The sequence below is a fragment of the Sorex fumeus genome, unplaced genomic scaffold (genome assembly GCF_029834395.1).
Source record: "Sorex fumeus unplaced genomic scaffold, SorFum_2.1 ptg000010l, whole genome shotgun sequence".
NCBI classification, from domain to species: Eukaryota; Metazoa; Chordata; class Mammalia; order Eulipotyphla; family Soricidae; genus Sorex; species Sorex fumeus.
The window spans coordinates 24,843,999-24,871,337 of record NW_026606067.1 but is presented as its reverse complement, the minus strand read 5'-3'; the positions used below and the strand labels follow the sequence as shown (position 1 = coordinate 24,871,337).

Sequence of the window (27,339 nt, the reverse complement as noted above, 5' to 3'; positions counted from 1 at the left end):
CCCGGCCCGGGGCGGGCGTGACGGCGGCTCCTGCCCTGTCAGAAGCGCGTGTAGGCAGCGCGCTGGGGCTGCTGCGGGGGCTGGTTCTGCTGCTGCAGGCGCAGCTGCTGTGAGTAGGGGTCCTCCAGGGCCTTGACGAAGATGGTGGTCCGGGGGCCCGTCTTCCACACGATGCCGTCGGCATCCTTCACCGACGACTCCACGGTGATGTGGTGGGTGCCGAGGATGGAGAAGTTGAGCAGAAACTGGGTGCTGAAGTAGTCGTTGTGGGGCTCCACCTGCTGCTCCATCTCGTTGGTCACGTGGTCGAGGGGGACCTGCAGGGGCAGCAGTCAGGCCACCGGGGACCCAGCCGGCCCCCCTTCCCTGGCGCTGCCTCACTTCCTCACAGACACAGCATCCTCTAAAAGGTTCACCCCCGAGGTGCCAGGGGTCGCCAGTGCTTGGCCCAAGGCCACGAGACCCGCTCATGGAGCCCGCAGCACCCGGGCTGGAGGGCTGGCACCCACAGGCTCAGTGGCGCCACCAAACACTGACACCCTTGTCCCTCTCTAGGAACAGGATGCTGCGTGTGGCGATGGCAGGAAGCTGTTCAGAGGGAAAGCAGAGACAGGCGGAGGCAGGACTGGCCTCAGATGCGTGGAGCTCAGCCCAAGGGGCTGCTGCAGGCACAGGGTCACACCCAGGCCCTCCATGGGTCTCGTGGGGGTGTCAGGGCTCAACTCCACGATGTGCCCCTCTAGGCCCCAGGGGGACGGTCAGCTCAGCCAGCACTGAGCCAGTCCCTGCAATATCAACCCGCGGTGCCCAGCAGCAGGTGTCTGAGGCGGGAGAGTCCCCAGCACCAAAGGGCCGGACTGTTCCCTGAAGACCCGTCTGGTCCCCACAGGGCCACACGCTTCACGACACAGGCACAGCAGCTGGGCCCACGTGCTGGCCACAGGGAAACCCCATGGGCAGGAGAGGTGACGGCAGCTGTGGGCGTGGCCTCAGTGCCAGGCTGTGTGCGAGTGGGCGTGGCCTCAGTGCTGTGGGGAAGAGCCGGCCTCCCCGAGTGGACCACAGCGCCTGGAAAGGCCGCCAGACCAAAGGCAGGAAGGACAACTTCAGCCTGCCCCTGGACACACCCACGGCGCCCTTCATCTACCCCAACACCTGCTCATCCCACCCCAAATGTGCCACTGGCCCTGGGGGTGCGGACTTGGGCATTGGCCAATGGGGCGAGCATGGATGGTCCAACCCTCGCCATGGCCGAGCAGCACCCTGGTGACTCCCGTCGATGGCACATCACTGAGGGGCCTGGGCTGCCCTTCCCCCTGCCCCGTCCCACGGCCCAGGGCTGGAGCCACCCAAGTGTCAGGGCCTGGATGCCACATGGGCCCCCAATCGTGACCTCTCGTCTGTGGGTGGGACCTGCAGCCACTGGAGCCACCACCACTGGGTTGGACCACACCCCCGCAGTCACCTTGTAATCCTGTCCCGACTTGCTCTGCAGCGTGGAGGAGACATTGAGGCAGACGGACTGAATCTTCCGGAAGAGCCCGGGCTTGGCGCCATGCTGGACCACCCCCTCCACCTTCAGGGCCAGCTGCTGGTTACTCTGCACAGCGATGGGCTCGGCGGGGTTCCGGGGTGACGGCGACAGGGCAAGCTGGAACAGGTGCCAGGGCTGAGAAGGGGCGTTCCCCCAACCAACATGGCTGGGCAGAGCACTGCACACAGAGCACACGTGCACACACACACACAACATCATATACCACACAGAAGCTCCCACGCCATGTGCAGACACACAGACATCACACACACCACACACAGAAACACAGAGAAAAACAAAGACACCTCCCTGCCCGTGCCCCACAACAACCTGGCCTGGTGGGGTCCTTCTCGGGCAGCCACTCAGCTGCACCAGGGAAATATACTAGGGAACTTCTCATGTCCACCTGCTAGCTCAGGTCTCATGTCATTTAAACAGCCTCAATTCAAGTGGAAATGAACTTTAAACTCCAAGCAGACACCCACAACCAGGTCTCAAGGTAATAGAGTCTACGCAAATAAACCAAATGAGCTTGGTTTTGTTTTGGTGGTCTCAGAGGCGTACAGGACTGTGCACGGCCTCCTGCACAGAGCCTGCACCCCAATATCCCTCCTGTACAGAGCCCAACCCCAACATCCCTCCTGCAGAGCCCGCACCCCAATATTCCAGAACCCCGCACCCCAAAACCCCCTGCAGAGAGCACACCCAATATCCTGCCTGCACCCCAATATCCCTCCTGCAGAGCCTGCACCCCAATATTCCACTGCAGAGCCTGCAACCCAATATCCCCTGCACAGAGCCTGTACCCCAATATCCCTCCTGCAGAGCCTGCGCCCTAATATCCCTTCCCCTTCCCCTCCCTCCGCCTCCCCCTCCATCTCTCTCTTCCCTCCCTCCCCATCTCCTCTCCTCTCCCTTCCTCCCTTCCTCTCTCCCGTCTCTCTCTCCCTCTCCAGCCCCCAAACGACACTATAGCAGGAAGTGTCGTTGCACCTGTGCTCATGGGCCCGTCGGTTGCCCCAGAACCTCCTACGTGGTATGTGCCCTATGGTGTTTGTCAAAGTGACAAACGTCACTTCTAACTTCTCATTGGGATTCTCGAAAACATACACCAAGGCTGAAATGACAGTACGGGGGGTAGGGAGCTCCTCTGCTATGTGGCTGCCCTAGGTTCGATCTCGGGCACCCCACATGGTCCCCCAAGGCCACCGGGAGTGATCCCTGAGCACAGAGTCTGGAGTGAGCCTGAGCATCAAGTGAACCCCTAAACAAAAGAACGAAAAAACCAAGAATGGAAGAACTTGTCCTGGCTCTGACAAAGGCAGGACGGCAGCCCACAGCAGGGCGGACCCCAGCCAGGCCAGACCCCCCAACCGGGCCAGGCCCCCAACCCCAGCAGGGCAGGCCAGAGCTGCCTCTGCCCTGGCAGTACGCTGGCCCCATTACCTTGATGCTGGTGGACTGAAGTTTCTGGAAAAAGTATCTCTGGAACGAAAGGGGAACTTTCAGCAAAGCAATGATGCCATCACAGAGGCAGGCCGTGTGCTGGAGGAGAGAGAGAGTCGGTGAAACCCAAGACCCCAGACAGATCAACAACGTCCTTGCAGGAGAGTCAAAGCCATGAACGACTCTGGCACAGGTCAGGAAACTGGCCAAACACCCGGTGCCAGTACCTGGCAGATGGTCCCACCACGGAGTCCAGTGACAGAGCTTTATCTTGAAGACTACTCAATAAAAAAGTAGACAGGGGGCAACCCATATTCCTGCAGGGCGTGCTCTTGGGGAATTCCGCCTCTCCAAGAAGCTGCTGGAGTCAGGAGAGACCAGCCCCCAGGCTATGCCTGGAGTCTAGCACCAGGGGCAGCAAACAGACTCCTGGCCATCCCCTTGCTGCCCGCTAGGGATGTGGCCTGTGGGCATGAAGGGGGACTGACTAGCTGACCGCTGGCCAGCTCGGGGGCTCAGCTGCCTCACTTGCAAGGGCTCACAGCCTCCTGCTCCTTTAGTGTTTCCTGGGAAGCCGCTGTCCTGAGCATACACCGGGGACTGGGTTTGGGGGAAGCCCCAGAGAGACCCCCCGACTCAGACTCAGCCCACCGGCCGGGGCTAAGGCTTCCTTCCCATTTCCTTGACCATTTGCAAACGTGACAGAAAAAGCCCAGACACGGCTGCAGAACTGTGGCCCTGGGTAGGTGGAAACTTCCCTTCCTGGTGGTCAGAGCTAAAGGCCACTGCCCACCCTCGCCCTTCGCTGCCTGTCCTTCGGGCCCGCTCCTTGTTGGGTGTCCCCCAATGTCCAAGCCAGACCCAGCTGCAGCCAGATCCAGCTGCAGAAGAGTCCACCTCAGGAGAAACACCATGGGAGCGTGGCATCCTCAGGTGAGGCAAGGCCCTGTGGCCAGCCACCAGGCACCTCAGGGCCAGCCGGCAGAGGGCCTGGGAGCCCGCACGCAGACAGAGAAACAGTTCCTGAGGGTGCCACGAGGCCACAAGCCTGCAGGCAGGGCCGGAGAAGGCCCAGGAGGCGCAGGTGTGTGTGGAGTCCCCACGTTCCCCCAGACGCCCCGGGCCCAGAGTGCTCCCGGAGAGGTCATGCTGCCAGGGCAAGAGACTGCAAGGCCAAGGCACGTGGACACCGGAGGCCAGAGGGAGGCGGCAGGACACCGATGGGGCCCTCAGCTTCCGTGCGGGATCCGGGGTGCAGAGGAGCCATCGCTGGGAACCCTGGGACTCAGGAGGTCCGCGGCACGGGGCCACACAGAGAGGAGGGCAGACCCGCCCGCGCCGACCCGCCCCGCCCGCGCCACTTGCCATGTAGGACACAGGGGTGTACTTGCGAGTGAGCGCCTCCACCTCCTCCAGGACGCGGCTGTACACGGACATCACTCTCCTCTCGTACTCGCTGTCGGCAGGCGCGGTCCCCATAGCCCCGTACTCCTGGAAGCTGCAGGGGGTACCAGCACCATCAGCAGGCGTGTCTCCCCCTGCCCGCACGCTCCCTACAGCCAAGAGGCGCAGCCACCCCCAGGCCCGTGCCTGGATGTGAGGCACTGGGCAGTCCCCACCACCGTCCGCCGAAGAACAGAGCCGGCACCTGCTCTTCTAACTGTGACAACTGTGCCGGGCGGGCAGAGGCCAGGATGGAGGGCAGGAGCTGCCACATGTGAGCTAAGTCCACCTCACCCCCTGCCGACATGAGGCCTCACCGCCCAGGTCTGGTTCCCAGGAGGCTGGCCCCCATCGGCGGGCATGCAGGTGCGCATGCAGAAGCTGGGAGTGTGCGGGCACCAACCCACTGGTACCTCGAGAACAGGGAGGAAAGCAGACGCCTGGCGCGGCAGTAAAGGTCAGGGTGTCGTGGAGCCCAGAGAGGGGTGGGAGCGGGACGAGCTCTCGGTGGGTGAGAACATCACATGCCTACAGGGCCCAAGGAGCAGGATGCCCTCACCCGGCCACAGCTCTGGGAGGGAAAAGGTCAGGGCCTCGTGGTTGGCGCCTGCAGCTACTGGCCTCACTGCAGCGGGAACTACAGTTAAAGTCGGGTACTGCCAGAGAGACTAATGGGAAAAATGAGAATTGTGCTTTAATGAAAGCACTTTTAATAATTAAGTATCTAGTGGGGAAGAGAGGAGAATTTCAATAAAGCGAATCAGGCATTTCTATTTTGTTTGGGAGCCAGAGAATGACAAAGTTACATTTGACCCTTATTATCGACAGGGGCACAGCAGGGAGTACTCAGGGCTGACTCCTCCCTCTGGACCATGGAGGTCCATATTTGGTGTCAGGGACAGAGTCCAGGCTAGCTGTGTGCACGGCCAGTGCCTTCCCTGCCGTACTCCCTCTCCTGCCCCTAAATCATCGATCTTTATACCAAAGTTCGATCGTCACACGGAAGAAGAATATGATCGAGATTTCTCCCAGTCGGTGCCTCGAAACCAGGAGGCAGGTGGGACACAAGCGCGTCCAGGCGGGCGCCCTGGGGACAGTGCTGGGGCTGGAGTCGGGCAGTACCTAGCCGCCTCTGGGTCCAGAATCAGGGCCTCGATGGTGTGCGAGATGAGTAGACAGCTCTGCTGCTGGCTGAGGGGTTAAGGAGGGGTTGAGGAGAGCAGACAGACCGCCCCTCCCCCGCTGCCCCCATCACTGCAGCCTGTAGCCACCAGCAGATGGCGCTGCTGCTCCAGCGCCTCTTGGCTCCTCATAATCGAGGGTCCCTGCTGGCGAGGCCCGGCTGTGGCCAGCTGGGCAGTGAGAGGGGCCACGGGCAGTCGCCAGCAGCTCCTCTCCGTCTCAGATCTTGGGGTATCTCTGGTATGAGACCGGGTTCCCCGAGGCGGGTGTGACCCCCCTGAACCACAGCACCCGCCTCAGGGCCCACTGAGGGTCCTGTGCTAGAAGCCACTTACTGCCTCCCTCCCACCTGTGGTCTGGGCCACCGGGAAACATGGAGAAGGCAGAGATCACACAGGAAGCCAGGGGTGGACAGAGAAGGGTATGTCCCTCTCCTCTCGGGCAAGGCGCTGCAGCTGGATGCAAGGGCCAGCAGCATGGCTGCACCACCCCAGGCTTCCAAACCCCGGGGTGGAGTTAGGAAGGAGAGTCCGACTGGACTGCCGGCTGACAGGGAGGGTCTGGAGCCTGGTCAGACGTGGATGTCTGCACGAAGGAGAGGGAACTCTGCATGGAAAGGAAAACGTCCCCAGGGCTGGGGCACAGCACAGCAGGGAGGAAGCAGGAGACACCATATAGCCAGCCCAGATCTAATCCCTGGCATCCCATAGGGTCTGTCAGGACAAACCCCTGAGCAAAGGATCAGTGCCTGAGCACTGCCGGGTGTGGCCCTCAAGCAAAACAAAAAACAAAGAAAACTTCCTAGAAGAGGGAAAGGTTGGACCAGGCTTGGATACAGCTCCAGGTTCCTGAGACTGGCAGCGTCAGCATCGAAAGATGCCTGGTAGAGGTCCCCGTAGCGAGCAGCGAGGCTCCGGAACTCCTCCATGGACTGCCTCATCTGCAGAGAAGGGGAGCCGGGAGACACAGGCATGAGCGCCAAGGACCGCCCCCCACAGACCCAAACCCAGACCCAGAGACTGAAAGCTCTGATCCTCATGCTGCTAAACTGGACAAAATGATCCCAAACAGCAAATGAACAGAACTACTGCGACAGGAACAAGAGCCATCACATTTACAGCTCCTCCCTGCTCCACGGGGCCCCCCTCCAAGCCCTCAGCAGTCTGGGGACACTGCTTTCTGCTGTGTGACACAGGGCATCCTCGGGGCCTCATCCAGCACTGACAAGGCACCGGAGTCAAGCCACTGACTTAGAAATTCCATGACTCTTCAGCTCATGGCCACAAAACCCTCAGAGCGTAGACACAAACCACCCTGGAAATCGGGAAGACTTGCCTGGTTGGAGATGCGACCACACCTCTGAAGGTCGTTCCCCAAGGTCATGGCGATGGTGGTGGCGATGGCAGGTGGAGGGCTGGTCTTCAGGCTGTTGCAGGTGCAGATCAGCTGAGAGAAGGCTTGCAGAAGGTCAATTCTGAGCTTCACAAACTCACACTGGAAGCTTAGTGGGTTCAGGGGTGTACTGGCAGCCTGGGGAGAGAAGGACTTTGACTGAGGCGGAGGAGAGACGACAGTGAGTACGGCAGCACGAGGCAGCAGGTGAGTGCTGGCGGGCAAACATGACCTGAGGGGGACCCGCAGCGAGAAGTCGCTTCTCACCCTGCGGGCATCAGCTCAGGAAACATGGCTCCAAACACCAGAACTGTCTGCTGATGGCAGAACCACACAGAAGCAAGAGCTCCGTGAAAGGCTGGCCGAGGGAAAGGCTTTCCCCGGGAAGAGCACTTTGCAGAAACACGAAAAGGGGCAGGGGCGCCCGGGCCTCGGAAAGTGGTGGGTGGCCCAGGAGGGGCCAAGCACAGGTCCTCACCCGTCCTCTGGGTGGCAGCCAGGTACGGGACCCCTTAGCAGTGCCCGGGAGGGCCAGCACTACTCCTGGCAACACTTGGCCGGCTGGGCCGGAAGGTTCATGTTCAGGCCTGGGGGCCACAGCCAAGTGCCTCCCTACCCTGAAAGGGACCTCAGTGCTTCTGGCCGGACTCCCCAAGACCCCATGCCGAGGAGAGGCGCGAGCCCCCCCCCCGCCGTCCTACTTCTGCCTGAACTCAAAGGGCGTGTCAGCACGTCTCTGGCGGAAACAGGGAGGGCGGGCGCTAGCAGGGTACAGAGACTCACCGTCAAGGAAGCGATTCCCTTGTGGTAGAATCTCAGGGACTCAGCAATGCACGAGAGCGCGGAGCTGTAGTCCTCCTCCTGCAGCCCTGCCAGGCAGTGCTCCGCGCGCGAGAACTCCTCCAAGCTGTGCAGCCAGAAGTAGAAATGCTCCGAGGCCACCTGAGTCAACAGGCTCCCGTAGAGCTCCTGGGCCATGTCGTGGCTCCCCTGCAGCCGAGAACAGCCGCGCCTCAGGGTTCAGACCAGGCCGACTCTGCCCGAGGACACCGCACGTCTGTGCGACACAACACCAGCTGGCCTCAGCCCCGACAGCGGGCAGGCGGGACGAGTGACCAAGCCTAGGGTCTGAATCCAGAACAGGCGACCTGAACCTCAGGCCAGCGGGGCAGGGACTGGTAGGGAGAGCCTGCAAGGGACTGTAATGGAGTGTGTGAGCACATGTGTGTGCATGAGTGCAACCATGTGTGGGTTTTTCTTTTAATTTTTTTTTTTTTTTTGCTTTTTGGGTCACACCCGGCGATGCACAGGGGTCACTCCTGGTTCATACACTCAGGTATCACTCCTGGCGGTGCTCAGGGGACAATATGGGATTATGGGATGCTGGGAATCGAGCCCGGGTTGGCCGCCTGCAAGGCAAATGCCCCACCCACTGTGCTATCAATACAGCCCCTAATTTTTTTTTATTTTATAAGCTAGTTCACAATATTTGATTACATTTAATATTCAAACACCAATCCTACCACCATCACAATTTCCCACCACCAAATTCGGGATGTTTCCACCCCAAACCCCAATCCCTGTCCCAAAACACAACCAAAAGAATATATTTTGTATAGTCTGTTATGAAGAACTGCTGAACATGGTTGCAAAAAAGTGTCCATATAGGAAACAGTGTGAAGACTGTTCTACTTTGGCAGGAGCCGTTTAGACATTCTATAGGATACACTAACGTGTTGTTGTGGTTTGGGTGATGTGAGCTTTGGTATATAGGTCAGAAAGTATGAATATATGCACATATTTATATATGTATATATTTCTCTCTGATTTGTTGCCTACGGTCTGAACCCCATCAAATATGGTGTGGCAATTATGGAGACTGGGTAGGAAGTGTCTCATGATGTTTTGCGGCTGTGCGGTCCAGGAATATGTCCACTCATATGTGAGGTGTGAGGCTTGGTCTGAGTGAGGGGGGAGCGGTCTGAAGCGTGGTGGCGGTTGGGTTGAGGTCAGCTGCCAGGGCTGGGAGGACTCTCACCTGCCCCCTCTGGGGTGCCCAGGCATGTGGGGGGGGGAGGGAGGGAGATAGGGAGGGAGGGAGGGAGGGAAAGAGAGAGAGAGATATAGAGATAGAGAGAGATAGAGAGAGAGAGAGAGAGAGAGAGAGAGAGAGAGATCCTGGCCCTGGCTCTGGCAACGTAGACGGGGAGAGGAAGTGGTGGTTTTGGGGAGACAGGGAACAGGGGAGGCTCTGCCCGGGTGAGTGGAGCGTCGTTCTGGGTGGAGTTCAGGCTAGGCCTGCTGGAGGCTTCTGTCTCTCCAGCATGGGCTCCCCCGGGCACCATGGGGTGTGGCCCTGAACCAAAACCAGAAGAACAGTGAGCAGGAACAGGAAGTGGTCCCTTGGAACTGGCCTGGGAAGCTGGGCTCAGGAGGGGTCTTCCCCCACCCACCTCGGTTCACCCAGCAAGGCTCTGGATAGGGCCAACGGATTCCCACGCTTCCTTGCAAACAAACTGAACAAAAAAGGATCAAGAGGCCCGGCCACAACCGGAGGAGATACATCGCACAGCTGGGCGGGGAGGGAGACCGGGGCACGGAGGCCTCCACAGACTCCCCTCAGCTGTAACACGGCCGTAAACGGCAGCTTTGAGGAGCTCACAGGCTCATGCCCTAACAGAGGCCATGGTACCCGGGCAGCACCAAGGACAGGCCTGTCCCCGCTGGCCTCGCTCCAGCTGCATTTCCCCGCCCAGCCACGCTCCCAGGACCCCGAGTGCTCTGCCCATACCATCCGGGATGCTTGCCGGGCAATTCTGTAGACAGTCCAGCCGTTGGAGACACTCTCCAGCTGCTGCTTGATGACCTTCTTGACCTCGGCCGACAGTGCTTTCTGACTGGCCACGAAGACCACTGTGGCCAGGCTCACCTGACAGGAAGCGAGAGTGTGAGAGACACACATTCTGCCCCCCAGCACCCCACCGCGAGATGCACAGTCTGTCCAGAAAGGAGGGTGGGTCACTCCCACTCTGAAGCCATCGGCCACGTCACTCCATGGCTCGCCTCACAGCGAGGGATGAATGGTGACAGCAGTGAAGTGGGTCACCAAGATGCCTCTCGACAGAGGAAGGTCCCTCGAGCAGCGAGGGCACAGCCGGCCTGAGCCTTTGCCATGGGCAGAGCGGCCACACATGACACGCAGGGACACCCCACCCGGGAGGACAAAGAGACCCCAAGGGCACACCCAGGGGGACCATGGGCTACACCAGGGCTTCCAACTGTACCGCAAAGGTTCTTCCTTCACCGATGGGCTGGAAGCAGAGTTTTTGCTCTAACACCCTTACACTCTGGGAATCATACTTCGTAAGTTAGAACGACTAAATACATGACTAAGGCTGTACTAACAAAAAAAGGATAAAAACCACATTAGCTTCTGGCCAGAAAGATGGTACAGAAGGTAAGGCGCTTGCTTTGCATGCAGTCAACCTGAGTTTGGTCCCTGGCGCCCCATACAGTGGAGTGATGCTTGAGCACAGAGCCAGGAGTAAGCTCTGAGCACTGCAGGGTGTGGCCCCCAAACAAACAAAAAGCACATTAGGTGAAAATGAAGTCTGCTAAGATAAAAAGCTGGGCCAACTGCCCCCTAGTGTCCAGACAGGCACACCCCACCCCAGGCGCTGCCCAGCTGCCCCTCAGGCTGCAGGCAGGACACGGTCTCACTCTGCTCCTCAAGTTCAGAACTGAACTGTTTCGTGCGAGAGAGAGAGATCTCGGTGTCTCTGGCATGAGGCAGCACAGATGAGCGCGAGAGCACGAGAGAACACGGAGCACTCGCCAGGCCACTGCTCGGGGAAGCAGCGTGGGCAGGACAGACGGAGCTAGCTGCCCCCGAGGGAGCTCCTGCTGCCACCGACCCGCACTGGGCTTGCAGTGGCACTGCAACCGGGGCAGCGGCTGGCCCCAGCCCCCCGCGCCTGTTACCAGCAGTTCCTGCTGCTTGTCGCTGGTCGAGCGCCCGATGGCCTTGTAGAGCTCCAGGAGGTCCCCCAGCAGGCCCTCGCCCAGCACGGGCAGCTTCATGGCGATGGCCGCCAGGCAGTGGCACATGAGGATGCAGGCGGCCGGCCGGGCCGCAGGCAGCTGCATCAGCAGCGCCTCCACCACGGACTGGCCGAGGTGGGGCCGGCCGGTGGCCAGCTTCACCATGCAGTTCAGGGCGATCTGCGGGGGCAAAGGCAGGCGGTCACGCGGGGAAGGCACAGCTGCAAGGTCAGCCGGGGAGGGGCTTGGTGAACAGGAGACTGAACCCCACGCTGCACACTGCCCCTCCATCCGACTTCCACCTGACGGTCCTCAGGAAAAAGACACGACATACCCTAAGGAGCAACACGGACGAGGCCCGAGAGCTCTCCAGCCTTCGTGTTTGAAAACCACTTTTTTCCCGAGGATTTTGGGGCCGTGCCTGGTGGTGCTCGGGGCTCACTCCTGGCAGGGGACCTACGGGACCCTAAGTGGCGCTGGAGGCCGGACTGGGGGCAGTCACGTACAGGGTCACTGCCCGGCCTGCTGCACTGTCCCCCAGACCACATTCTGAAACCCTGAACATGCCCATGTGAATTCTGTGAGGAGTGAAAGCCGGGCTGGAGCAGGAGGGCACACAGGGTGCTCGCCTCCCCCGCACTGGCCGGGTTCGATCCCCAGCACCCATTCTGGTCCCCAGAACTCTGCTAGGAGTGATCCCCGAGAGCCAAGCCAGGAGAAAGCCCTGAGCACCACCAGGCATGGCCCCAAAACAAAAGTGGAAGCCAACATTTTCTATTCGTTCATCTGGCTTACAACTCCAACTCCAAAGGCCAGGACGTCTGGGTCTGGCTCATCTCATCTCTCTGGGGTCACTTCTGTGTCTCCTGGGACGACAGGCTCCCAAGGGGACAGGGGCTCTGCTCACATGGACCAGTCCACCCTGGGGCTCGGCCACAGGCAAGTGACCCGCCCAACAGCAGCACCAGCTGTGGTGCGCATGTTCTTTGCACTGAAGAACCAGAGCAGGGAATGGGTGAATGGGAGGGCCGCCGCTCCGTCCCTGAGACCCAGTGATGGTGACCACTGGGGCAGTGAGTGGAGGCCGCACGTGCAGAGAGCCTGTGGTGGAGAGAAGGCCACACCCGGCATCCCCGTGACATGGACTTTCCTCTAGGAGGAGGGTGGCCTCACCTTCAGAGTCGCCTGAGCACCGGGACTGTCGTCTTGACCACAAAGCACCAGGAGGGATTCCAGACCAAACACGGCATCTTGTTCCAGGGCCAGCAGGTCTAGAGGAGAGACTCGGTTGGAGAGTGGACAGCACAGTGGGTGAGACGCACCCACAGCCGTCCAGGTGAGCACGCGGCCAGCGAGTGAGTCTGACACCGGCCTTCCTAGAAAGCGGCGGGCAGAGCAGAGCGAGAGGCTCCGGACAGTGGGTCGCGCCGCGAGCCCACTCAGGATCACAAGCACCCTAGTCACAGGGCTCTCATGCGGCAGAGCTGGGGTGGCTCAGAACACCAAGTTGTGGTCTGTGGCCTCTTCCCAAGCCAAAGCCACGCAGGGTACCAGGACCCTGGCACAATGAGAGCGGAAGCACTTTCAGGAAGTGACAAAGACCCCACACAGTCGTCTGAGTCCTCTCGGGGGACCACAGAGACCCCCACAGCTGTTACGTTACAGCTGCCAGTATCTTTTCTTACCACTATAGGGCTCGATTTTCTCCAACGGTTCTAGGAAACTCTGAATGCATTAGCTGACCAAACGGTTAGTCTGCTATACGATGCTTCTGATAACCCAGAATGATTCTCTATGCTATGTGACAGGAAATACTCAATCCTCTGTCAGAAATTTTGAAAAGGCTTAATTGTTCAGCTCACAGAAGCAACAGACAATGTATAGAAACCCCTTGTTAGTCAGGGGAAGCTGCTACTCGAGGTCGGGTGCAGAGGGCTGTGGGGAGCGGGCTGGCTGTGCAGGGACCCGGGACAGAGGCCCGCCATCAGGAAGGCAGAAGACACGAACACGCATGGCCTTTTCTGAAACCAGAAGAACTTCCTCAAGCCTTCGGGCCAAAAGGTGTCAGGGGTACAACCAGCCTGTTCCCGTTGCTCTCTGCACACACCTCAGTGAGCACGAGCCTGTGTGTGAGGCCTGGCAGGAGATCCAGTAAAATCAATTCCCATGACGGTCCCAGGCGAGATGGTCTTTGATTTAAGATCTTTGAGAAGAACTTAAGGATTTTCCCTTCATTTTTCCACCGACGAACCCGGGCCATCCCCACGGAGTGCTGGGCGTGAGGAGCAAACAGCTGCCAGGGACTGGCAGTGCCTCGCAGTGTCAGCCAGCACCAGGCCAATGCCAAGGGCTCGCTGACTGAAAAGCTTCCCCCAAAGAACAAGGTCTGGAGGAAAGTGGCCCCAGGAGCTCGACGATTTGGGCTCCAGGCAAGCCCGGGAGGAGCCAGGCGGGGCCGTCTCCCAGGGCCCGCGCCGCTGACCCACCTTTCTCCTGGCACGAGACGGCGATGTTGGTGAGCACCCTCGCTCCGTGGGCCGCTACGCCCCGGTTGCTGTGGTAGCAGCACTCCTGGGCGAGCCTGACCAAGTCCGAGGCTCTGGGGGAAGATCCCACGTTCCCTAAACAAGCAGAAGAAAGGAGCAATGGTCACTCGGATCCACAAGCCCCGCGTGTTCCTGCTCTTACCTGCTCTCAACAAAGTACCATTTCCTGAGCAGGCACCAGCCAAGAGATCCTGGAGGACTAGGATCTGTGACCCTCGTCAGGACTGTCCACAAAAACAACATCAGAACTAAGCCCGGGCAACGGAGGCGGCGTCTCCGACATCCCAGACTCTGCTTCCAGCAGACGCTGCTGGGCCAGAGTGACCGCACACGGCTGGGACCCTGGCCTTACAGCCCGCCCACCAGGGGCCAGTCAGCAGAGCCCTGACCATAGCCAAGTGGCCTCAAAACCCCTAAATCAAAAATTGAAAAAGGGAGAATATTGTCACAGGCCTCCTGCCAGATGAGACCGTTCTCAAAAGGAAGGCGGAACACCAACCATCCCGCTAGATCCTCCCCAGGTCGCGCCGTGGCACTGGGCCACACCTCCAGCCACTCATGCAGGAATCCACGGGGGGCTGCTGAGAAGTTCCTGGCGGCTGAAATCCCCCTTTCATGGCAGGAACAGAAGCTGAGACTCATACCTTCCCTGCCCTTCCTGCCCACAACACCTGCATTTCCCGTGGGTCTCACCGGGGAGGCACCTGGGTTCCCCGTGGGAATGCTCCCGTGACCACAGGGGGTGTCCTGCACTGCCAGGCTCGTGCCTACCCCAAGGATGCCGCCCAGCCCCGAGAGCACATTTCCCTACAGAGAAATATTCCGACGATGCACCTATATTTTCGACCAGTGTACTCAAATTACACTGAATTACAGGAAAAATAACCACACAGACACTGAACCTTCAAATGTGTGACCATACTGCAGGATAAGCGCCCTTTTCTGGGTAACTGGTGTGCTCTGGGGGAGTACTCCTCAGCTGCCCGTCAGAGTCTGATGGTGCATCTTCTGGGGTCCAGGAGCTGGGCTGGGATACTGCAAGCTGAATCCTGGATTCAGTTTCCAGCATCGCAAGGTTTTCCAAACACCAATGGGAGGGACCCCGAGCACCGAGTCGGGAGCCCCCACTCCCCAGAACAGCAACAGCTTCACTCCCATGGCACTGAAGGAGAGAGTCGCTGTCTCCTGCCATTCTCCAGGAGCTGCCGTTCCCAGGCACACCAGCTACCAGGCCTCTGGTGACTGAGGAGTCACTGCTGGCAGAGAATCAGACACACCAAACTGCATTTTGTCTCAGAAAAGGTTTCTCATGACTACACAGAAATAAAAATCTAATCAAGAGACATTCAAACATACGCTGTTACCCATGGCAACGATCCGACCTTAGCAAATCCTCAGCTTTCATTTCTCGGGAACACCACTCATCTGCAGAGCCGAACCCTTTGCCCAATCCCACATTTTGTAGTTTGTACACTACGAAATTCAATAACAGGACAAACAAAATACCTAGTTTAAGAAGGACTTGATTAATTATAACCCGAAACAACGCTTACAAATGCCTTTGGAATGCAGAACTAAAGGAAAGGAAAACCACCGCGCATCTGGATCAGCGGGTGACAAGCTGACCCACGGGGGGAGCCCTGGCTCAGGCCTCGCTCCTCACTGACCTCAGGAACATCCTAGAAACTGGGCCGACCCTGGCTGCCGTGGAGGCTCCCCCCCTGATATTGTCTGTTGGGGTCACACCTAGCAGTGCTCAGGGATCACTCCTGGCAGTGCTTAGGGGACCATAGGGGGTGCTGGGGATCAAACCTGGGTCGGCCACTGCGAGGCCAGCACCTTACTCACTGTCCTATGTCCCCAGCCACGGGAAGCAGCCTCAGGAGACGGTGCTCCCAATCGACAGATGCTACTAATACTCGGCGCTGCAGCTCTTTCAATGTGGACAGCGCTCAGGGCAGCAAACTGTGAGCAGAAGAACTGGGACAGCTGGGGGGGCGGGGGGCGGGGGGCTGCAGGTCTTCAAGAATATCCACCCTTCCCAGGGTGACCTGTCATGCAGCATCGGCACAGGTGCAACTCTAACGCCATGAGCAGGGAAAGCTGTGCCCTCGTGCCCGGCCCCCACAGAAGGACAGCAGTAGTTTGGGGTTCCCTCTGGCTCCTGGGCGGCTCAAGGGCTTCTGTGGTGCTGGGGACCGGCCCAGGGCCCAGCCTGAGTCACCTTCCCAGCCCCTAGGACGGATTTCAGAGAAGCCCTGCCCTGAAAGCACAACACCTACAGAGCTGTGGACATGCCTGGCCCCGACAGGGCGCCCTGCCCACCCGGCCCCTCCTCACCTGCGGCGAGGCTGAAGTAGTGCTTCACAGCGATGGTGCCCGACAGCGTGGCCAGCACTGACAGTGTCCCCAGCTTCAGGCTGTCGTAAGGCGTCTGCAGGGCACACTCACAGAGAGCCTGGGGGCAAGGGGCAGGGACAGAGGCCTCGGTCAGACAGCTGCTCAGAGCGCCAGCTACAGTCAGTGCTCCAGCTTTTGGGGAAACAAACGACTGATGTCGATTTTATTGCTGAAGTTCTGGTTTAAACGACTCAGAAACTGCCTGATAAATCCTTATCAAAGAATCCCCAGAGACAAAGGGCAACGTCCTGCTGCAAAGAGGACTCAGTCCTCGGCCGGAGCGGAGAAGACACTGAGATTTTATAGACGATGATAATATTAATCATCTTATTTCTAAATTGTAATTGATATGCTCAGCTTTGGGGGTACTCGAGGCCTACTGCCGGTTCTGTGCTCAAGGATCACTCCTGGTAGGGTTAGGGGCCGTGCACAGTCCTGTAAGCCCTATCTCTGGCCCTGATGGCATCATTTTATAGGCGAATTCCATCCTCTGAAAAAATCAAACAAATATATCGGTAACTGTGGAATGACTCACATTGCTCTCCCACTCCTCACGGGGCACATGCTGGGACCCTGGAGGTTCCTGTCACCCAGCTGGTGCTGCCGCACTCACTCAAACTGGCGAGCTGGAGAGACGATCCCAAAGTCCCCAAAGAGGTTGCTCCAACCTCCCTAGCGGGTCACAAGGCTGTGATGCCACCAACCCTGTCTGCTGCTGTAGTACCGATCGCCAGTGCCAGAAGACTGCCCGCCACAGTCACTCCTACAACACCCTGTCTGCTGTCACTACTCCAGTCACCCTGTCTGCCATCACTCCCTACAGGCAACCTTTCTGCTGTCACTCCTACAGGCATCCTGTCCGCAATCACACCCTACTGGCCCCTTGTCTGCCATCACTCCTATAGGCACCCTGTTTGCCATCACTCCCCACAGGCATACCATCTGCCTGTCACTCCCTACTGGCACCATGTCTCCCATCACTGCCAACAGGCACCCTGTCTGCCATCACTCCTACAGGCTCCCTGTCCGTCGTCACTTACAGGCACCCTGTCTACCATTACAACTCTAAGTACCCTGTCTGCCGTCACTCCTACAGGCACCCGGTCTGTCGTCACTCCTTGCCCTGTCTCAATCCCTTTCTTCTCGGCCATTCCCTAGCTGGCTCCTCCTGGGCGTGTTGTGGGCAGAGCATGGATTCCAGGACAGGGCGCCCAGTACCGCTGGCCTATCGTAAGCCCTGCCCACGGCTCAGCGTGCTATGGCTGGAGGTTACAAGGTGGAGCTAGCCTGCAGCTCTGAGGAGCTGGCCATTAGGCTCCCGGGAACCTGTCCAAGCCCTTTCAAGTGCAACGAAGACACAGCACAGGAGTAACCTCACACTCCGGGTTCCTGGACAATCATCCGCAGCCTCGGCACAGGGTTAGGAATAGGCCGAACCCTAAATGCTCCAGGCCCAGCCTCCCGTCTCGCACAGATGTCCCAGAAGGGCAGGTCACATCGTGAGGCGTGCGCTGCGGGAAGGCCCTAAGCCTCAGAGCAGGCAACAGGCCCATGTCCCCACAGACCAGGGAACAGCCACTGCAAGGATGTGGGGCAGAGACAGGATCAGGGTGGACTCCTGAAAGACTCCCACCAGCACAGCCCTATGCAAGGACAGGGGCGCACAGAGGGGCGGGCTGGACCCCCGAGAGGGGCCAGGGGAGCCCCCGTAGGGAGGCACCATGAGGTCTGTTTGCAGAGAGAACTGCTCAGACCCTCTGAGGGCATTCTTAGGAAATTACTAAATAAATTACCCCACAATGAATCTGAATTATAAAAAAATGCTTCAAATTAATGTAAATGAGGACGCTACAACATACAATTTAGGGATGTGGTCAATTGCATTAAGTGGAAAATTAACAGCCTTCAGTGTTTCATTATCTGACGACACAAGCAGCAGCAGCAGGTCACACAGAGACGCACTCAGGTCAGGCCCGCAGTGACAACGCCGGAGACCAAGACTCTGAGGGCAACACTGCTGCTCTCTGTGAGGAAAAACAGCAAACCACCCAGTCCTCACTGAGTTTGTTCCCCTTAAGTCAGCCAGAACAGATGTACTGTCCTGAATTCAGCAAAGACGTGACACCCAACTTAAGCTGAAAACCAACCAAAAACTGAGACAAGACCCAGAAGCAAATTGAGATTTAACAGTAAGTTTTGGGGTGTCTGTTCATTTTTGGTTTCTAGGCCACACCCAGTGGTCTCAGGGCTAACTCCTGGCTCAGTGCTCAGGGAACCATAGTGGATGCCGGGATGAAATGTGGGTGGACCGCCTGCAGGGCCAGCGCCCTCCCTGCTCTGCTCCCTCTCTGGCTTCTTGAGGTATTAAGTTTTCTCACTGCCGCGAGACTCGCGCGCACTCTCCGGTTTTGTATTCGATCACAGTGACACAAGAACATGAAGCAAAGCCATCTGCCAGGATCTGTTCCTTTCGGTGTCAAGCATGGGCACCTGGATGTTTTCTCTGCTCCACGTGTGCGGCGTCTTACGGGCGAGCAGCTTCAGGTCCTGGACAGCAAGCCTCTTCACGGCCTTCCTGGGGTCCGTCTCCAGGCACTGCAGCAACAGCTGGATCTGTGGAGTGAACCCACAGAGGTGCCAGGGCGCGGGAGGAATCCGGGGAGCAGGGCACACGCCGCACTTCTCCTCGGGTCTGACAGACGAGGCAACTGCAGCGTCTGTTCTGAAGAAAAAGCTGCGCTCACCTGCTTGGGCGTGTCCACCAGAGACGAAGCTGCGAGCAGTGTGAAGGTGTGCAGAGACACGATTACCATCTTGGTGGAGGGGTAGGAGGTGACCAGTTGCTGCAGGAGCTGCCGGGCCCCGGACGCCAAGAGCGCGTCGTGGTGCATGTGCTGCAGGATGGGGATCAGCTTCAGTTTCAGGTCCACGGGCGTGGCCAGGCCTGCGGCAGAGAGACGCATGGAGGGCGCGGCCTGCACATGCCGACCTGGACCCAATCCCGGGCACCCCAGATGGTGCCCCGTGCCCACCGGGAGTGACCCTGAGCCCACAGACACAGGTAAGCGCTGAGCAACCCTGGGGGCGCCCACCAGGCCGGAAGAACATACAGCTTCCATCTGGCTCAAGAGACTTTTGCTTCTGAGGCCAAAACACTAAACTTCAACACTGAAGCAAGAGGGAGACAAGAGAGATGGTTCTCTGCACGAGACTCAGGTGGAAAGGGCGCGTCCTGAGCCCCACCACCACCCTCCAGCTCCGCACTGGGCCAGGCAGCCTGTCCCTGGCGCCAGGGGCCTGCCCACTGCTCTGCCCCGGGGCACACCCACTCGCAGAAAAGTGCCTCCTCCATTCCAGGCCAGATCCTGAACACAAAGAACCGTCAGGCATCTGTGGGACGCCCAGAAACACCTGGAGGACCTGGTGCAGGAACGGAATGGACGGTGACCAGCCCACCAGACACAGGGGCCCTTGTTAGGGGACATCGTTACCATAGGGCCCGTGTCACTTCCTAGGACTAAGTGTAGCATGCACATACCTTGAATCATTTCACTGATTTTATTACAGATTCCGACAGCAAAATCCCTTTGGAAAGAGAGAAGAGCAAGAACTTTAAAACCAAAAAGTGAATTTGTCTAAATTTCCTAAGAATTAAAAGAAATGATACAATCAGAAGAAATGAAATGTAATGCTCCAAATTTTAAGCAATATTCCAGAGGTCAGTTAGGTGAAAGGAAGTAAAGGTCTAAGTAAAGGCCCTCCCGTTGATCATCGATTTGCTCGAGCGGGCCCAGTAACGTCTCCATTGGAGACTTTGTTGTTACTGTGTCTGGCATATCAAATCAGTATTTGATATGCCAGGTGAAAGGAAAATCCATAAAAACAGAAAGTGCCACCTTCCTCCCAGAGGTGCTGGGGGCGGGTGTGCTGGCAGAGGGGTGTGGGGGACGAGGCCACGCTCCTGGCGGCGGGCCTGCACCCCACACCAGCAAACCACAAGCCAGCACTCCGCCCCGAGTCACGAGAGTGGGGCTGCAACCCAGCTTCCACGCCACAGGCTGTCAGAGAAGGGAGGCTGGGCAGTTGCCCCACAGGCAAGACAGGGTCAGTGTGGACGGGGTTAGTCTGAACCGTCAGCTCTGCAGGCAGGACGGGGTAAGGCTGGACAGTCGTCCCTGCGGGCAGGATGAAGCCAGTCCGGGTGATCGCCCTGCAGGCAGGACAGGCCAACTCGACGACCATCCCTCCAGGCAGCTCCAGAAGCTCCTGCCTTTCCCGACCACTCCCATCAGGGTCCCCGTCTCCCGGGAAACCCCCAGTCAGTCCCCGTCAATGCTACCTCCAGGTCGCCTCAACCAGACACAAGCCTTCTCAGGGACATGCCACTGCCCACCCTATTCTACAGCCCCTGGAATCTGACCCCAGGGCCACGGGAGAGGGTCCTGCTCCCTGGGGCCAGACAAAGCGGTGGGGCGGGGTGTCCTGCTCACTTGGACTGGGCAGAGAAGTTGGCAGCGGCAAAGACGGCGGCCTCGACCTCCACGTTGTCATGCGAGTCCAGGCTCTGCCGGATACTGTGGTGGGCATTCTTCCTCTCGGGGATGATGGACGCCAGACTGCCCAGCATCCTGCAGGGACGGGCCCGAGACAGGCAGCTCAAGACCAGCGACAGGCGGAAGCCACTGAGTCACTGACAGCAGTTTGTTAAGGCTTTACATTAAGCACCAGAGAGTGACTTAGATTCTGAATGATTCTGTATATGTCAGAAAAATCAACATGGTTTGTACACAAGGGCAACATCTAAAAATCAATCACCACGAGGTACGTCCCTAGGACTAAATGAACCCAGAAAACGTTTTGACCGTTAAAGCATCCAAATATCTTTTCTTTACGCAGTGACAATACAGTAAATGGGATGTCCACCTGCACAGTGTCATCCTGGGCTTGACCCCAGGCCCCACAAACAGTCTCCCGAACCCATGAGAAACGATACCTGAGCACAGCGTGAGGAGGACACCCCGAGCATCTCGAGGTATGCTCCTGCCTCCCCTAAACATCTACTTTTTCAAGACTAAGTAATGTCACTTCTAACCAAGCAGTGGGACTCCAATATGGAGTCCGGGACCTGGCCCGGTGGGAAAGTCCAGTGGGAACTGCCTTGCATGGGGAGACCTGGGGTTTAATTCCTGGCACCACAACATCCCCTGAGCACCATCAGGAACAATCTTGGGCACTGAGTGTGTCCTGCCCACCAGGTGTGGCTCAACAAAAAAGCGCTGGTCTTTTCAGTCTTCTCCACATCAGCAAACAACTGTCGTTCTATGATTCTCAAACCTCAACATCAAGAACAAAGGACGCCCCCTGGCGCTCATATCAGAAACTGCAATAGTGAGGAATAACTTGAAAAATCAGTCCACTCGGTGTTAAAATTCGTGAATCTGATAAAAAAAAAACCTCTACTGTCTGTGGTATAAGCCACAAAAAGTGATTCTCAAAATCTCTTTCAGCAAAAGACGGCAAAACCCTGCAGTAAACAAGCCCTCCCAACAAGCGTTTTGCTCTGTAAGTGATTTTCAACTTGACTTGTCTTATTGATAACGTAGTGACATAACTGATTGGGCAGTAAAAATTATAAATAAGATACTAAAACGGTCTAAATACGTGACATATTTCAAGACAGGTTAGATGATTTTTTTTTTTCAAAAGAAACGGCTTTTAATATCTTCCTTTTTTGTTTTTGTGCAATCCTGGCTGTGCTCAGGACTTACTCCTGGTTCTGTGCTCAGGGTCACTCCTGGCAGGGTTCAGGGGAGCATATGGGATGCTGGAGATTGAAGCGAGGTCAGCCATGTGCAAGGCGAGTGCACCCCAAAACACGAGGCACACAGCTAAATACAGAAAATGGACAAGAAACAGAAATAAATAGTACAGCAGTGGGGATCCCCAGCGTCCCAAAATAGTCCCCCTGAGCCCCAACAGGAGTGATCCCTGAGCACAAGAGTGAAAAAGAAACCTGTCAAGTTCAACGTGAGCACAGGCTCCTTATATCTGGAGCAAGTCAAGAGACCATCCCAATGCAAGACAGGCAATAAATTCGAACCAGAACAGGTCAAAGCCTGAACGGCATGGAGGGACCCTGCATCTAGCTGAAAAGCAAACTAAACCCGTAAGATTCGAAGTCTCAAGCGCAGAAGCCATCTCTGGGCAGCGTCACCTGAGCGTGATGGCCCGCGCCACAGGGTCGTTACTGTGAATCACAGAGAAGATTCTCTTCACAAACTCGTCCACATTGAGAATCTTCTCCAGGTGCTTCTCACTCTGCTGGGTGACTTTGAGGACGCAGAGCCGCAGGAAGTTGTTTCTAGAGAGAGCAGAGCACCCGGGGGAGGTCGCACCTGGAGTCCCAGCTCCAGGCGCCAGCACCCAGCCCACATCTGCAAGCACCCACTTCCTGTCTGTCCCGAGGGGGCGGGGGGGCGCCTGCCCGCACCCGAGCAGCAGCGGGCCAGAGCCCCCCGTGTGACCCGCAGTGACTGTGAGCGCAGGAGAGCAGAGGGGACGGTGCGGTGACGGGGACAGTGGGATGCGCCCGGCCTGGGCTCTCCACAGGGCTCGTGGCCTCGCACTGTGGGACGCTCCCCGGGGAGAGCAGCGTCGGCTCCCTGCCGCACGCTGAGGCAGAACAAGGCGTCGGCGTCTGCCGCTCTCACACGAGGAACGAAGTGCTCCTCGTGCTTACTTCAAACATCGTAAAGCCTCACACCAACCAACAGTGCTGCTCTCTGCCCTGGTCCTGCCTCCCGCTGAAGGGCAGCGTGCCAGTCCTGACCCCGAGTGCGACTCGAGAGCACAGACGCAGGGGGATCCTGAGCACCCCTGGAAGCGACCTCCCAAGCCTCAAGAACAGGCAGCACCAGGGCTGTGAGACTCACCCCACTCGGAACACATCCGCCAGCTTCAGGAAGGCAGAGTTGATGAGAATGGGGAACGGGTACTTCTGGAAGAGCCTGGGGAAGCGGACGACGGCCTCACACTGCTCGCCCAGTTTGCCAGACCGCAGCCCTGTGGACAGAGGCGGGAGAGAGCCCGCTCAGTGGTCAGGCACAGACCCCTGGAGCTGGGATACAGCCCAGTGGGGACAGCGCCGGCTTTGCACGCAGCTGAGCCAGGATCCATCCCTGAGACCGCTTATGGTAGCCCAAGCCCCTCCAGAAGTGATCCCGGAATAGTTAGGAGTAAGCCCTGAACGCCGATGGGTGTGGCCCAAAAAGCCAAAAAAAGGAAAATCAGCAATCCCAATTGTGAAAGACTCTTGATGATTAAGAGTAATTCTAGTGCAACACCTTTAAAAAAAATAGAAACTTGATCAACTGCAATTTTTTTTCTTTTTTGGGTCACACCCAGCAATGCACAGGGGTTACTCCTGGCTCTGCACTCAGGAATCACCCCTGGCGGTGCTCAGGGGACCATATGGGATGCTAGGAATCGAACCCAGGTTGGCCGCGTGCAAGGCAAACGCCCTACCCGCTGTGCTATATTGCTCCAGCCCCGAACTGCAACTTTTAAACACAAAGAAAAATCTGTTTTGTCTTGATGTTTCAGGGGGGGCACACTCGGCAGTGTTCAGGGCTTACTCCTGCACTCAGTGCTCAGTTTACTGCTCAGCTGTCATTCCTCAAGGTGCTCCGGGGACCATGCCATGCCAATAAGCATCCTGCAGGCACAGCACACACTCCAGCTGACTGGGCTCTCTTTGGTTCCCCAAAAGTCCACTGAAAAATTATTTTTATTTATTTTTTCTTTCGGGGTCTTATGGCTGGCTGTACTCAGGACTTATTCCTGGCAGTGCCAGGAATCGAACCTGGGCGGGCCGTGTGCAGGACACGGAGGTGCTTGAGCCCACTACGCTACCCCTCAGGTCCCCAAACCCATTTTCCCTGGCTGAGCTGACAGGGGTACCCGTGGCCCTGCCACACACCTGCTTCTCACAGCTCACCCCTCCCCTCAGCCTGCGCCCTGTCCCCAGTGCCCAGGGATGTCCTCTCGCACTTTTTGTTGACATGAAGCCAGGGTTACCGTGGACAGGTGAAGAGCAACACCAGGCCCATGCACGGGGGCACACCCCACAGGCTGTCAAAGGCATTCCAGCCAGCCCCCAGATGTGGCTGAACAAAGTTATCTCAGTTTTAGGGGGTACAGACGCCCCCACCCCACACCAAACCGCACTGCAGCTGCCTGGGCTGTGGCCAACTCTGGCCCTTCCCATTCTCCCTGACTTTCCTGCCGTCTGACAATAAGCCCCAGTCTGGCCTTCAGAGCGTTTCGGGGCAAGTTCTCCACCCTCAGGCTGCCAGCCCGAGCACACCTGCTCTTCTTGCATGTCCCCAGAACTGGCTTTCGTGAACCCAAACTTAGATTCAGTAACAAGAAGACAACCCATTTTTAAAATGGGCCAAATCTGAAAAGAGATTTTATTAAAAGGGAAATACAGGAGGCAAATATGAGCACGGGAATCATTACTAATATTGCTAGCCAACAGGGAAATGGAAATTAACAAGACAACACAAGCACTAGAAAGGCAAGATATTTTTAAGACTGACAATAACATCAGCTACTACCAGAGACACCGGGACAGCTGCGACTCAGACACTGCAGGCAGGATGCTTGGCAGTGTGTCTGCACACACCCACCGCACTGGGTTTATCCAGGTGAAAGGAGACTCATCCATGAACACCAGTAAGCAGATGCTCGCGGCAGGCTACTCAGCAACAGCCCAGACTGTACACGACCATCCTCCAACAGGCCGTGGGCTGCTCCCAAGCCGTGGAAAGGGACTGGTGAGGGACTGATGGGCTGGCAGGTCCATTCCTGAGAGAACGAAGCAGCCCCAGAGACGGCACGGATGGCAAGGTCAGCAGAGTAAGCCCATGCAGCCCGGGAGACAGTGAGCTCGCAGGCTCGCACCCCAAAAGAATAAAGAGCCGGCTCATGTCTGTAGCATCTGGAAAAGGCGAAGCACCCGCAGACGTGCCAGGAAGCTCAAGGGAATTAGTTCTGCAGGCTAAGGATAGGGTTAGGCTGCGGGATAGGAATCAAAATGGAACTACAGGGTGGGAAAGAGCCACATGGCTCTGCGGGTCAGAGAAGCCGGGACAGTCTCTAGCACCATAAGGGCCCCTGAGCACCTCTGGAGGTAGGCCCCCAAACAAGGAAAACAAAAACCACCGAATGGAAATGGAATACATCTTCAAGTCTATCTCATTAAAAAGAGAGAGAGAGAAGGGCTGAGAGAGAGCACAGCAAGTAAGGTGCTGGTCCTGCACGCAGCCAACCTGGATTCCACTGCCAGCATCCCATATGGTCCCTGTGTACTGCCAGAAGTAATTCGTGAGTGAGTGCAGAACCAGGATTAGCCCTGAGCATCTGCTGTGTGGTCCAAAAGCAAAAAAAAAAAAAAAGAGTAAGAGAACTTAAGGTGTGTGCCTGATCCACAGCAAACTCTGGCTGATCCCAGGCATCTGGGGATTGGGGGTACAGTCCCAGAGGCTGTGTCAGATCTGCTGGGAGTGGCCCGAGGCCCAGAGCAGGGGGTTTTGGATCACACTGGGCATGCCCAGAGACCACAGGTACCAGGGGTGGAACCAGGTCGGCAGAGAGCGAGGCAAGCTCCTTACCCCTGTCCTGTTTCTCAGCTCTTAGAGTCCATCTTTTCAGCAGCTCCTGCCCTCTGGGAACTGGCCATGGCTATCTTTCCATCTCCACTGCCTTATCACCAGGCCAACCGGCAGGCGCTGGACTGTGTATGATGGAGCCCATCCCATCTCCTCACTATTCTCTGGAAGTGCACCCCTACCACCACAGCACACATTCTCCATCCCGAGTTTGCTCATGAGCTGCACTGCCCGCCTGAATGAAGAAAAGTTTTCCTAGGGCAGACCTGGGGCAGTTTTGCTTCACTTCTATGATGGAGTAGAGAGTCTGACCCAGGGGATATGGGGAAAGAAACCCTATGAAAATATCTGAGCTGGGCTTATAGTACAGTGGGTAGGGCCTTTGCCTTGCATAGGGCCAACCCGGATTCCATCTCTGGCATCCCATATGGTGCCCATAGCACCACCAGCAGTAATCCTGGAGTACAGAGCCAGGAGTAACCCCTGAGTATCCGCAGTGTGATACCAAAATCAAATAAAGAAAAGGTTCGTGGGGCTGGAGACAGCACAGCCGGTAGGGCGTTTGCTTTGCATGCTGCCGACCAGGGTTCGATTCCCAGCAACCCATATGGTCCCCTGAGCACCGCAGGAGTAATTTCTGAGTGCAGAGCCAGGAGTAACCCCTGTGTATCGCCGGGTGTGACCCAAAAAGAAAAAAAAAAAAGAAAAGGTTTGTGCAACGACTCCCTTCTGGGCACCTGGCAGACTCTGGTGTGGAGTCTGGGAACTGGAGGACACCTGGAGCCTGTAGCCTTCCGATCCTAGCAGCTCTCATCAGGTAAAGGCTAACGGACTCCAGGCCTAAAGTCCTGAACCCGGGCAGGAGCCACAGGACGGCAATCGGGTGCCACACGGGGCTGCCCAGCACCGCCAGGGTCACCCCTAAGCACAAAGCCAGAACTCAGCCCTGAGTATCACCCGTCTTGCCTCCAAAACCAAAAACTAAACTACATACCATGTTTTAATGAAATATGCTATTACTATGATCTGCTACTGGGGGCTGAGATCTGCTCGCTACAACCAAAAGCCTCGAAAGGCTGAAACCAGGTTCTGCTGAGACTCCGAGCTCACGGCCACGCGCAGACCACGCCGCGCCCCGTGTCGGGCCCCGCGTGTCGGGCCGCCCGCCCCGGAGCACACGCCCCAGAGGAACACGCCGATGGGCCGAGACCCTCCACCGCGTGGAACGAACCACGAGGCCCCGCCCCGCTCGTTCAGCGCTCGAAGGAATCGTTTGGAGAACGGGCAACCCTCCTCCAAACCCGAGGCCCAGCAGGTCCCCGCGAGGCGCAGACGTGTCGACTCCGCCTCCTTTCCCGACGAAGCCCCGCCCCGCCCCGCCCCTCGCGCAGGCGCCCCGCCCTGGCTCCGCCCCGGACATCCGCCCGCCCCGGGCCCGCCCCTCGCGCAGGCGCCCCGCCGCGCCCGGGCGCCCGCCCCGCCACGCGCCACGCCCACTACCTTTGTCCAGCTCCATCAGGGCCGAGTTGGCGTCCAGCTCCTGCTCGCCGTAGCCGGCATCTGCCAGGAAAGACTTGGTGGAGCTCGCCGCCATGATCCCGGGGGGGCGGCCACGGAACAAGCCCCCTCAGGCCGCGAACTCGGCCCCCCAGCCACCCTCTTCTCGCCCTCCTTCTCGCGGGGT

At 57.8% G+C, this 27,339-nt stretch overlaps 1 protein-coding gene across 2 annotated transcripts; it reads right to left on the bottom strand.

The window, feature by feature from the left end:
- Positions 1-18: 18 nt before the first annotated feature.
- Positions 19-27,339, bottom strand: INTS7 (integrator complex subunit 7). 2 transcript variants are annotated; one of them, XM_056110803.1, is made up of 20 exons: positions 27,156-27,339; positions 22,917-23,046; positions 22,199-22,345; positions 20,475-20,612; positions 19,523-19,569; positions 18,729-18,928; positions 18,475-18,597; positions 15,925-16,042; positions 13,525-13,659; positions 12,212-12,309; positions 10,979-11,218; positions 9,789-9,926; positions 7,781-7,987; positions 6,941-7,135; positions 6,442-6,545; positions 5,546-5,614; positions 4,346-4,478; positions 2,981-3,079; positions 1,466-1,651; positions 19-317 (listed from the first exon to the last, which is right to left on the bottom strand). In XM_056110803.1, the coding sequence occupies exons 1-20, from the start codon at positions 27,247-27,249 to the stop codon at positions 39-41; spliced, it is 2,880 nt and encodes a 959-aa protein (XP_055966778.1). In that variant the 5' UTR covers positions 27,250-27,339; the 3' UTR covers positions 19-38. The 2 variants fall into 2 exon arrangements, with proteins under 2 accessions (XP_055966778.1, XP_055966779.1); XM_056110804.1 differs by having other exon boundaries at positions 4,388-4,478.

Bases quoted from the DNA above. Each gene is read 5' to 3' on its own strand.
- INTS7 (XM_056110803.1), bottom strand. From the start codon at position 27,249: ATGGCGGCGAGCTCCACCAAGTCTTTCCTGGCAGATGCCGGCTACGGC. The intron at 22,346-22,916 runs GTGAGTCTCACA...TGCTCTCTCTAG, and splicing joins GCGGATGTGTTCCGAGTGGG to AAACAACTTCCTGCGGCTCT. The intron at 12,310-13,524 runs GTGGGTCAGCGG...TCTCTCCTCTAG, and splicing joins CGTCTCGTGCCAGGAGAAAG to ACCTGCTGGCCCTGGAACAA.